At 44.1% G+C, this 12656-nt stretch overlaps 1 protein-coding gene across 1 annotated transcript in view; it reads right to left on the reverse strand.

Annotated features, from left to right (window-relative positions):
- ABLIM1 (actin binding LIM protein 1) overlaps positions 1 to 1222 on the reverse strand; it is a 239380-nt gene extending 238158 nt beyond the window's left edge. Inside the window, exon 1 of the mRNA XM_081104375.1 lies at positions 1099 to 1222. Coding sequence (XP_080960501.1) covers positions 1099 to 1111 — 13 coding nt within the window. The 5' untranslated portion in view covers positions 1112 to 1222. The remainder of the gene's footprint in view (positions 1 to 1098) is intronic.
- Between the last annotated feature and the right edge of the window lie 11434 nt (positions 1223 to 12656).

Consider the following 12656-nt stretch of genomic DNA (forward strand, 5'->3'; position numbering starts at 1 on the left):
CATCCAACCCTCACTACTCCATTTCCAGGTTCAGAACCAACCAACCGTACTGCCAGATCAACCAAGGCCAGTTTCCTTAAAAAGGAATTTAAACATTCTGGCTAGAAATGACTCTATGTGTTACACGCCCCAGAATGAACCCTAAAAAGCAGCACTTCACTACCCAGCACGTTATTAAATTCCTAAACTGCCCCCCCCCCCCAAAAAAAGGCAGGGTTAACCCTTCAGAGTTTAACTGCAACTCCTCCAAGTTTCAAGGTATCAAAGGGGGGTGGTACTTACTGCTTTCAAATACAGTTTCTAAAAATAATATTTTCCTTCCATGCTTATGGCAAAGCAACCAAGTCACTTCGTGTGAATTGCTGGCAAGCTGCACAGTGACTCGATTTCTTTAATATTTTTCACTCATAGTAGCAGCCGCGGCGGCGTGTCTGACTAACCCGCCCTCCCCACATCACTGCTGGCTCCAGATGGCGAGACGCATATCCCCTTCACTCTGGCCTGAAAAGCTTTCTTTTCTCTTTCATCTGTTTCACCTGCAACAATTGCTTCACTCCAGAAAGAAAATGGGAGGGGGCGAGGGGCAGAGATTCATGCAAAGAGGAGTACAGGTAGGGAATTTACTTTTTTAAATGGGTGTAAGCACTGCAGCTTTAAATCTTACTGCATCAAGCCCTGGATCCCTTCCATAACCGAGCTGCAAAATGGTAACAAGAAAGGAGGAAAAAAATATCTCTTCCTCCCTCCTGGCCGGCCCTCCAGGCGGCTCCTCAGCAGGACCGGCAGCCGCGAGCCCATCCCCCAAGCCCTCCCAGCTCAGACCTGCAGCTGGTCCCGACCAGCCAGGCACCGACCTTGGCCCGCAGGCTTCGCCCACACCCGGAGGTCAAGGTCAAGGGCGAGGGCTTCCTGGCTGCACCCACCCAGCCGCCCCGAGCCCCCGGGATCAGATGGCAAAGTTTCGGGCCGGGTTGGGGCCGGCGCGGCTCTCTCAGCCCCTCGCCCTCCCGCACCTGCCTGGCCCGCCCTGGCCCGCGCCCTGCCCCCTGGGCCCCGGGCGCGGGGTCCGTGGACCGTGCCCACCTGGTCCCTACTCACCCCTGGCGGACATGGCTCAGCAGCAGGAGCCCAGGCAGGGAGCGCGGAGGAGAGACCCCGCAGGGCGCGGGGAGGGAGCAGCCCCGAACGCACACCCGCGCGCACACGCGCCCGCCCGTGGGGAGGCGGCTCGCAGCGTGGGCACGCCTCCTGGGTGCCGGACACCTGGCCGCGCCGGGACGCAGTGGCCACGGGGACCCGCGGCGGGGCGCGGCGACGCTGACAGCGGGCGACCAGCCCTGGGCGGGGCCCGCCGCCCGGCCTCCCGGCCTCCCGCCGCCCGGCCAGCCCACCGGGTCCAGTGGCCGCTGGGGACGCGCGGGCCGCTCTGCTGCGACGCCGGGCGGGGCTTTTGTCCCCGAGGGCGTGGAGCGTGCAGTCAGGGGCTACGTCTCCCCCCTTCCCCGGGTTTTTAATGTAAAATAATAACCAATATCGTTGCTGTTATTCCAGGCTTTCCAGCTCCTGCTTTGGTCTCAGAGAAAGAAAGTAGCAAGAGCTGCTCTGTCGCCTCCTTCAAGGATGCCTTTGCAAGGAGGGGGAGACCACTGTGGCCCGGGGGGCTCGGCCCTTCGTGGGAAGACAGGTCTCGCGCGGTCGCGTGGGGGTCAAAGCAAAGCTAGAAACCAAGGACCTCCTTGGAAGTCAGCGGGTGGGCCGGGGCGGGGTCCTGGAGGGAGGTCCTGGGGGGCAGGGCTGGCCCAGCAGCTGGGAGTCCACAGACAACGACCCTCTAGACCAGCGACTTGCCTTTTTCATCTCCTGGCAGCTAAACTACTACAATTCGGCGGAACACCAGGAATATCTGTTTTTTGCCGATCTCACAAAATATTAGTATAGAATTTTGATTCATTCACACTAGACAGCTATTGTATTGGCGGTTGTCATTTTTTCTTTTTTATTTGACGATCTAAAGGAAAAAGGCCAGTGCCCCTGACTGAATAGCCAGGTGTTGCCGGCGTGAAGAATTCCTGTGGCACGCCAGCCTGCCTGCCGTGGCACACGGGTTGAGAATCGCTGCTGTGGACACACTGGGTTCATTGCATACATTCTGAAGGGTCAGGGCTGTGCTGGGCTGGACTGGAGAGGAAGGTGAATACTCTATACAGACCCACTTTTTCTGTATATTAGAGTAACAACGAGAAAATACAAAAACAATCTCCCACTGCCCTGGCGTTTTATCAGCTAGAGCCTGATGCGAGTGAGCAACATGACCAAAGCCGCCAGATCCGGCAGTGCTACCCTGAGCAAGTGGGACTCTAGCTTTGAGAACAGGTGTGGTGTCTGAGACCTCTAGGATGGTGGGAGAATTCCAAGAGCCAGGGATTCCCACTCACTCCCTTCCCTGTCTTCTATGACACCATACGCTCTCACGATAGAGGTTCTAGTTATTGTCTATGCAGGCACTTCCCAAACCTATACAGATCTGTTGGGAATTTTATAATAGGTCTGACAAATCCGAAATATTCAAAGAAAAGGTGAATATAATGGCTCTAGAAAAAAAATAATTGGTGGATAATTGAGCATCACTGAAGAAAGCCCAATCAAATGACCATGTGGGTAAGGGAATACTAGGAAAAAGATAATGAGAGTAGAAATTTTCAAAGTAACTTCCTGCTACAAAAGTTAACTAATTATTCATCATCCATCTTGATAACATCCCTTTCACTGTCTTCTAGGCAGAAAATTTGCCAGTTGCTTCAATCTCAAAATAAGTCTTCTTTCCCACTATCCTCAGTCCACTATTAACCTTTCTTCTTACCCAAAGGAGATTATATGACTAGCCTAGCTGCTCTCCTGCATCCAGCCTTTACCCACTCCAGTTTATTCTGCCCATTGCCTTGAGAATCCTATAAAATAAAAGGGTAATATGCAAATCAACTGAACAGCAGAACTACTGGTTGCTATGACGCACACTGACCACCAGAGGGCAGACGCTCAATGCAGGAGCTGCCCCCTAGTGGTCAATGCACTCCCAAAAGGGGGAGCGCTGCTCAGCCACAAGCTGGGCAGGCTGGCTGGTGAGTGCAGCAGCAGTGGCAGGAGCCTTTCCCGCGTCCTTGGCAGCACTAAGGATGTCTAACAGTGCTAAGGATGTCCAAGTGATGGCTTAGGCCCCGGGGAATGGGCCTAAGCCATCAGTCAGACATCCCCCAAGGGCTCCTGGACTGCTAAAAGGCACAGGCCAGGCTGAGGGGGACCCCCCCACACACACACACCCTGAGTGCACGAATGTTGTGCACTGGGCCTCTAGTCGTTTTTATAAAACACTATTTATAACATAGCATCTCCAGTGAGTCCCAACTGATCTCCAGATAAAGCCTCAACATTTCAAAGTGTCTTCATCCGTACCATTAATTGATTCAAAAGAATTTTGTTGAATATATCTTATGTATCAGTTTCTATGGCAGGTACTAGAGTTATAATGGTGAACAAGCTAGACATATATGATTAGCTTATATTTTGAAGATATGATAGTTTGAAATGCTTTTTAGGGTCAATCACATCATCCCAGAAACTCTTCCTATAGTCTTGGAAATATGAAACTAATTCTTACAAACATGTAGCAACTCCACTTCTTTTAGTAGCTTGCGCATACTAACAAATTGCTCACCTAAAATAATTGCTCACGGTTTGTGCCCTGACCGGGAATCAAACCGTGACCTCCTGGTTCATAGGTCGACACTCAACCACTGAGCCACGCCAGCTGGTCAAATTTTACATTTTAAATAGGTGTATTATATACTATGTGAATAAAGTTGTTTTTAAAAAATGAATAATAAATCATCATAAGCCATTGACTCAATTCCAGTCCCAAACTTCCAAGCTGGGAGACCTTGGGCAAGTCATTTAACTTTCAACTTTATGATTAAGAGATCGGCGACTTTAAATCCTAGCTCTCTCACTTGCTACTCCTGCATCCTTAGGCACAGCCTCTACTAATATAAACCTCAAGTTTTCTCACCTGAAAAGTAGTCGCTTCCTCTTTGAGATTGTTTACAAATTCAATGAGATAATTAGTGAATGTTAAGTATATTATCATTTAATCTAGCATATGGTAAATACTCGATAAAACTACTATTTGCTGGGTTCAACACAGACATAATAAAAACAATATCCGCCTCACAAGGTTATTGTAACATGCAAGTACAATAATGTACATGAGAGAATGTTTTCATATAGACCATTGAACAAATGGTAATTTTTACTTGGTTAATAATGGGCATGTTTGTGTGGAGCCTAACCCTTTATGTCCCCATGAGGGACCTATTTTTCACTTAGGGAGCTTCTGAACTGATGCTGGAAGACACCAATCCAATTGTCCATCACTTCCACTTTGAAGCCTGTGTTCAGTTCATCTCAACCTCCTAACTGTGCCCACATCTAAGACATTTAAGAGTTCTCATGCTTAAAATGGCTGTTTAGAGGTGGAGCATGCAGCTGTGGTTGATATCGGTTAGTTCCTTAGGAATTATGTTTTGAATGGTTTCTATTCCATCCTTTAGCAAATAGTAAATGCTTTATTTATTATTATGTGGGAGCCTTAACACAAGGAAACTGTTAGCTTGAAGCAGGGGGTTAGAGGTTCATCATGCAGCATGCTGGAAACGTTACATAGCAGTTGGCACTAACTTGGGGGAAACTGTGAGGAAAATTGGACCGAAAATGAAGAGATAAAGTCAAAACACAGGAATGAGTAATCAAGTCCAGATCCAGGCCAGAATGCAGACCTTGAAAGGTGTCTGATCTAGAAATGAGGGCCAGGGGCAGGGTTTGGGGGAGCAGAGTGGAGATGTTAAATATTTTATGTGTAGAAATATAGATTCTGAGGATGTTGAATATTTCAGAGGTAGGCTCTTTAAAGGAAATCAGTACCAGGGCATCAAGGCAGAGGTAAGAACAGATTGCAGTCCCTACAGGAGTCAGGCCAAAAAGCACGAGGTGTCCGAAGGCACCCACCCCAGGAACCAGTGACCTGAAAACAAAACAAAACAAACACGAAACACAGGTACTCGAGCAACCTGAGAAGAACAGATCTGGATGGAACATTAAATGGAACATTTGAGGGATGGTGAGTAGCAACCGGTTCATTCTAATGGTCAGGGACTATGTATGTGCTGCTGGCTGGTGTCTCCTTAGTTCCGGGAGAGAGGTGAGGCATCCGGTAGACACTGGGTGCTCATTCCAAACACCATAGGTAGGACAGGATGTGCACAATGACCGCAGCAAGTTCCCACTGCTCTGTTTCACCAGCGATGAATCCACGGGGGCACTGAAGACACACATTTATAAACCCTCTCCGCCATGTTTAGGTAAGTTAAACCACACGGAAGGAGCCTGCAGCCCGATGCTGGCACTGCTGCCTAATGATGGAACTCCATCCGCCTCTCGCCTGCGAGTGTAGGGAATTCCAACGTGCCACGAAGAAAAATGACCTGGTGTACAGTTTGTGACAAAACTCCAAATCCCTAAGATTCAATATCGTGCTATAGAAATTAGAATAGAAGCTTCCAAAACCAGTAGTATTTCTAATATACAGGCAGAGCACTCTTGCTAATAGGGTCAAAGCAATGTCAAGTCCTGGTGAGAAGATTATATTGACGCCATAATTGATGGCAGAGTCAAACCGGTGGAGACTAAAAGTAGGCATCACCTGAAAGGAGACTAAGGCTCCAGTCTGCATAACCTGGCACAGGTGATCTTTATGCCACACAATTGTGAGCCACAAATGATATAATGATGAGATGGTGTGAGGCCAAGTAATTCCGAGTGCTAAAGAATGTGCCAGCCCAAGCGGCGTGGTTCAGTGGTTGAGCGTCGACCTACGAACTAGGAGATCACAGTTCAATTCCTGGTCAGGCCACATGCCTAGGTTGTGGGCTTGATCCCCAGTGTGGAGTGTGCAGGAGGCAGCTGATCAATGATTCTCTCTCATCATTGATGTTGCTATCTCTATCTCCCTCTCCCTTCCTCTCTGAAATCAATAAAATATATTTTTAAATGAGACTATTCCAAAGGACACCCATAAATAGTCATAAGTATGAGATGGTAGACAACAAATCCATTTTTGGTGTAGGTAAAATCATTAGTGATATCTTTTATAACATTTTTTCTTCCACCAATAAAGAAATTATTCCATCATCTTTTTCCCATAGTGTCTGTTGAAAAAAACTGCCATAGTCTCACTGTTGTCCTTTAAAACTAAAATGTCTTTGCCCGGCCAGTGGCTCAGCTGGTTGGAGTGTCATCGTGTGCACCAAACAGTTGTGGGTTTGATCCTGGGTCGGGGCACGTACAAGAGGCAACTGATCCATGCTTCTCTCTCATATTGAAGTTTTGTGGGTTTGTGTGTGTGTTTTTTCTCTCTCTCTCCCTTCCTCTGTCTTTAAAATAATCAATAGAAACATATCCTTGGGTGAGGATTTTAAAAAAATAAGTAAGCCCTTGCTGGTTTGGCTCAGTGGATAGAGTGTTGACCCACAGACTGAAGGTTCGACTTGGTCAAGGGCATGTACCTGGGTTTCAGGCTCGATCCCCAGCACTGGTGGGGGCGTGTGAGGGAGCCAACCAATCCATGTGTCCTCTCACATTGATGTTTCTCTCTCTGTCTCTCCCCCTTCCTTCCACTCTCCCTAACAAAAAAATCAATGGAAAAATATCTTCAGGTGAGGATAAAACAAAAATAAAATAAAATATTAAATTAATAAAATAAAATAAATAAATAATAAAACAAAATAAAATGGCAGTTCCGTTTATTGAACTGGAGAATGTTGGGATGGAGCAGATAAAGGGAAAAGCTTATGAAGTTAAATCTGGAACTTTGTTTTGGCCTTGAGGTTGAAATGTCTGTAAGACATTGAATACAAGTTAATGTTAATGGTTTGATGTTTGAATTTAAATCTTAGAGCGTAGGCCCTGGGCTGCAGATACAAATCTCAAATTGATCAACATAATGGTAATGTTTAAATACATGGAAATTGGTGAGATTATTTTTTAAAATATATTTTTGTTGATTTCAGCGAGGAAGGGAGAGGGAGAGAGAGAGCGATAGAAACATCGATGATGAGAGAGAATCATTGGCTGCCTCCCACACATCCCACACTGGGAAGCGAGCCCACAACCCAGGCATGTGCCCTGAATAGGAATCCAACCGTGACCTCCTGATTCATAGGGCGACGCTCAACCACTGAGCCACGCCAGCAGGGCATGGCGAGATTATTTTTAAAGCTAGGACATGAGAGGAAGAAGAGAGGCCTAGGACTGGCTCCTGGGGAGTGCTAACATGTAGCGTTGGATAGAGGAAGAGTCAATGAGAAGATGGAAAGACAACCAGAAGAGAGTGGTACTGGTTTAAGAAAAAGAGAGAGAGGGTTCTGTGAAGGGAAACATGATTACCTATATCCCAGGGTGTGCGAGTCATTGCTTAACCAATGGCTATGGTGGGGAAAAGGCTGATCTGTAGCATTTGCTGATTTCCATGGTATAAATACTCTCCCCTTGGCTAATTCCAAGCTACCAACATGTTTTGGAGTTGGAGAAAGATGCACACAAACCGCTCACTACCAAGTACCATCATCCCCCTCCCCCTCCCCCAGCTCCAGGACAACACCGCTGCTGAGAGGGAGCGTGAGATGGAGACAGGAAAGTGTGCGCTGGATTTGGCAACATGCAGGGCATGAGCGACTTGAAGAAGAGTCATTTCTGGACTGAGGGGACAGAAGCCAAATTAAAGAGGGTGGAGGAGTGCAGGGGAGGTAAGAAAGGAAAGACAACTCACAACTTTCTGAAAGAAATGCATGGCGGCTGGAGGCAGATGTCAAGATTTAAAAACACAGAACTAAGGAGATGAAGATGTTTTCCCTGAGCTGCGTCAGGTGGGGATTTTGAACCCAAGTTTGTTTGGCTCCAAAATGTATGCCTTTTTCAGAGCTTCCTGGACCACAGAGAAAAAAACAACAACACATTTGTAAGCTAGCTAAACAGAATTAGAGATAATTTGGGGGGGGGGGGGATATTTTTCAACTTTTTCATTAAAAGAATAAATTACCTTAATAATCATAAAATACTTAATAGATTTTATATTTGCAGAATAATTACTGGAATACAACAAAGTATATGAAAATCATTAACTAGTCAAGTTCAACGTTAGTAGCATATTACCAAATAGTGCCACCTAGTGCAGCATTTATTTCTCAAATATTTAACTTTCACTCCGTTTTATAGCGTATAAATCAACACACATTAAGATACCTGTGAACTAAAATACCTAAAAGTGTTACCTTCAAAACTCATGATTACATAGATCCTAATTCTTAGGCGGTTTCACAACATGAGGCATGGAAAGGGACTGTGTCCTGTTTTGTGTGGTGCTAAGGGCACTGTCATGGCTCAAAAGATAATGAATAATAGCAGGAACTAGAAAGGGATATAACTTTTCTGTTAAAAAATCAAAGACTATTGCATTGAAATTCAAAAGAACGCATACTTGTTCTTCTCTAGAATATAGTATACAACAAAAGAATAAGTTACTGAGGGACTTCTTTGAATTTCATGGGGATGTTCACCCATTGGCTTTGTAAGCAGACAGACCTCTGTGATAAGAAGAAGCCCACGTAGCAGAATAGGCAGGGGGTAGCGTGCATGAGTGTGGAAGCAACTGATCATTGAGATCCTATTTTTACGTAGTTCTATATTATATTATTCACGTGTAAATATGACTACAAGGTTATGGCTGTATTTTTGGATTATAGAATTAAACTGTTATAATAATAATAATAGTTTTGAGTGAATAAGGAAACCTTGTTTTAGAAAAAGGTTTTTAAGAGCACCGATATAATTATTTTTTTTAATATTTATGTTTAATGTAATTGTATTTAGTTGTTTTAAAGTAGAAAAAGATTTATTGCTATATTTTAAAAGAGAGAAAAGTATATTACTTGCAGATAATTTAATTGTGTATTATAAAATCCAAGAGTATTTATAGTAATACTACTTAAACTATAGAGTATGGTCTAAAACAAATTAAACATACAAAAATCAATAGCTATTTTACACATCAGAAGTAGTCTGCTAGGAAATATAAGAAAAAAATCCTATTTACAATATCATGAAAAACTAAAGAATTCTTCAAATATCATTAAAGTATAAAAGGCATGGTGGCTTACTGGAATTGGACCACATGGGGCTTTGAATCTGTTTGATGGTGGGTTGTGGAATAAGGACTGAATTCTATTTAGTTTTTAGCAACTTCAAAATTTATCTCTCTTTTGTGGAAACTTCATTTATATAAAATTAGTATTCTTAGAAATTTTTTTAAATATTAATAGTCTTATTAAACAATATAGGATAAATAATACAGTATTAAACTTGGCTTTGCCAAGCAGCTCTCATGAAATTATTTGATTAGACTGCCACCTACAGGTGGCAAGAAAAGCCGAGTGGCACTTTTAGAATGCCTTTATCCGGCATTGTGTTAAGAAAAGTAGTTAGAAAATAGCCATGGGATGTAAAGTACAGCATATGGAATATAGTCAATAATACTGTAACAAATGGTGCCAGGTGGGTACTGGGAATATCAGGAGGATCATTTTGTAAAGTATATGACTGACTAACCGCTGTGCTGTGCACCTGAAACTAATAAAACGAATACTGAATGTTAAAAAAAAAAAAAAAAGGTTATTAGGTTAAAAAAATGGTAGGGTTGCCAGATAAAATATAGAACCCACACTTCAAAATTATGTTCAGTTAACAATATTTTTGTAGTATAAGTTGGTCACACATGTGTGTGCATGCGTGTAAGTGCTAAAATGTCAAGGGAGTGAAGATTATCTTTCTATGACTCTCAAGAGAATAAGTGATACTAGGGAATAGCTGACAAATCTATTTTTTCAAGTATAGTGAGAAAAAAAATATGTAAACATCCCAGAATCTCCCTAATGCTGGGAATATATGAGAGCAAATTAACTTACTGACTGTAATGAGGAATAATTGGAAATATATCTAAAAGTTGGTGCGAGGTCATAGAATCGGAGCCTCGACAACACTTGAAATTAACTCTTAAAACTATCCATGTTCTAGTTAAACCCTAACCCAATTTTCTACTCCCACCCCCCTACTTTTCTAGCTATATCCTTAAGGAAGGAAAAAATAAGAATGTTGTATGATTACATTTTTAAAAACTGAGACCCAAACTGTAAGTCACAGGTCACACAAAACGCTAACACAATAGTCCTGTGCATCCAAATGGGAGGCTCTACGGCAGGGAAATGGAAGCCACAAAGTGCCTTTTTGGCAATCTGCCCTTCTCTGAATATTCCATTTAGAGACAACAGACAGAAATGCAGACACGAGGCCCTGTCACTGATTTGCTGCACAGGAAGGTCAGAATTACGGAAGCATTTACATGACTGAATAACACTGCGTACGCTATGCCATTCTTGTGGAGTGGTTACAAGAAGTCAAGTAGAAGTTACATTTCTGGTTTTATCACTAAGCTACGGCACACAATTGAATCAGTCACCTCTATCCTTCCAGAAATTGTGGCAAGAAGATAGAAATGCTTATGCATTACTCCATGGCAAGGTCAAAGTACATACTCACCTTACTGAGTCGTATTCTGCAGTCCATGAGGAAGAATGGCCCAGCTTTCATGTTATTTTGCCTATGAAAAAAAACAGAATTTTTAGATAGTTCTTAACACCTCCTGAATGGGTGTGTGTCCAAGGACAAAAGAAGTCCAAGGTACACCAGCATATAATGGGATCTAATAGAACATCGAGTCAGGAACCCTCTGCTCTCATTGGAAATTGGCCACTAGCTTTGTGACTTCAAGTAAGTTACAAAAACTCTCCTTATTATTTATGTATTGTTGCTTAATAAATTACTTCCAAATTAGTAGCTTAAAACAACAAACAAGCATTATCTCCCAGTTTCTGTAGGTTAGGGATTTGAGAGTGGCTTAACTGGCTCTGGCTCAGAGATTCTCATGGGGTCGCACTCATGATGTCAGCTAGAGCTGCAGTCATCTGAAGGCTCGACTGGGGCTGAAGGACCTGCTTCTAAGCTCTCTCACATGGCTGCTGGCAAGAGGCACCAGTTCCTCACCATGTGGGCTTCTCCATAGGGTTGCTCATGATATGATAGCTGGCTTCCTTCAAAGTCCGTGATCCAGGAGTGAGGGAGCCACTAGACAGGAGCTGCAATATCCTTGATACCCTAAATCTCAGAAGCAACATCACTTCTGCTGTATTCTATTGCTCATGTAAACTCACCTGGTACACCGTGGGAGAGGACTACACGAGGGTGTGACTGGCTATCATGCTCTCTGACCTCACTTTCCTCATCTATAGAGTGAGGTCTTTTAACTAGATGATCTTAAGGACCAATTTCCATCTATATTATAAAAGGCCAGTGGCCGTAACACTGTAATGACCAAACAACCAGTCACCAGGAGGTGCATTGATGGGTCTCACGGCGCAGCGGGTCTGGAGTCCCATGGTGGTGCGGCGGGTCTGGGTCTCATGCGATCTCGCGCCCTGGGCCTCTAGTTTATTATAATTAACAGAAGAGTCTATTTTATGTTCTCCATTTTTTCATGCTTCTTTTTTTACATATTTTTCTTTTTTCCTACATTCCATTGGATTGAGCAATATATGTGTGTGTGTGTGTGTGTGTGTGTGTGTGTATACAGTGGGGCCTTGACTACAAGTTTAATTCGTTCCGTGACGAAGCCCGTAACTCAAATTACTCGTATGTCAAATCAAAAAGTGAACGAGTGAGACACGTGATGCTGGGCTGATGTTGTGGCGTTCACTGTGATGTTCGCTGCGCCAACGAGGGGTGGGGTATCTGAAGCTGGCTCATAACCCGACTTTTAGCTCACAACTCAAAGCAAAAAATCGGCTGAGAGACGGCTCATATCTCAAAAAACTCGTTAGTCGGGACACTCGTAAGTCAAGGCCCTACTGTATGTATGTGCGTGTGTGTTCATGTGTGCGTGTGTGCGTGTGTGTGTGTGTGTGTGTATTTTGTACTGAGCCTGACAATAATACTTGGTACTTTCCTTTTTCTGGTGGTTATTCAGAAACAAACACTACATTTCCCCTTTCTCTCCCAACCACTAGGTGAGGTTGAGTAAGTTCTGGCCAATGAAATGTTAGCAGAAGTGTGGAACTTTCAGAAAGGATCTGTTAAAGGGATTAACAAGTTTAAAAGGTAACCTCTTTCCCCTTGATTCCTCCCACTACTATCCCCAAAATTGGTATCAGGAGCTCTAGCACCTCTATGGGGCCAGGAAGTGATCTTAATATGGCAGTGCTGGGGCCACCAAATAGCCCTGAGTGCCTCCCAGGTAAACCTCTTTTATTTGAAAGAGAAAAAATAAACTTCTTTAGGCCACTATATTTGGGGGTTTTTTGGTCATATGCCGCTGGACCTACTAGGGCACCACTCACGCTCAGGAATGTTCTCCTTCATTGTAATTTCCAGCCTAAAGGGTGAAGGTGTATCTCCCTAAGTCTATACCCGATTTGTGGCTCTTGGCCTTCCCCTCTCGGCTT

The sequence above is a fragment of the Myotis nattereri genome (assembly GCF_964212035.1).
Source record: "Myotis nattereri genome assembly, chromosome: 13".
In the NCBI taxonomy this organism is placed as follows: domain Eukaryota; kingdom Metazoa; phylum Chordata; class Mammalia; order Chiroptera; family Vespertilionidae; genus Myotis; species Myotis nattereri.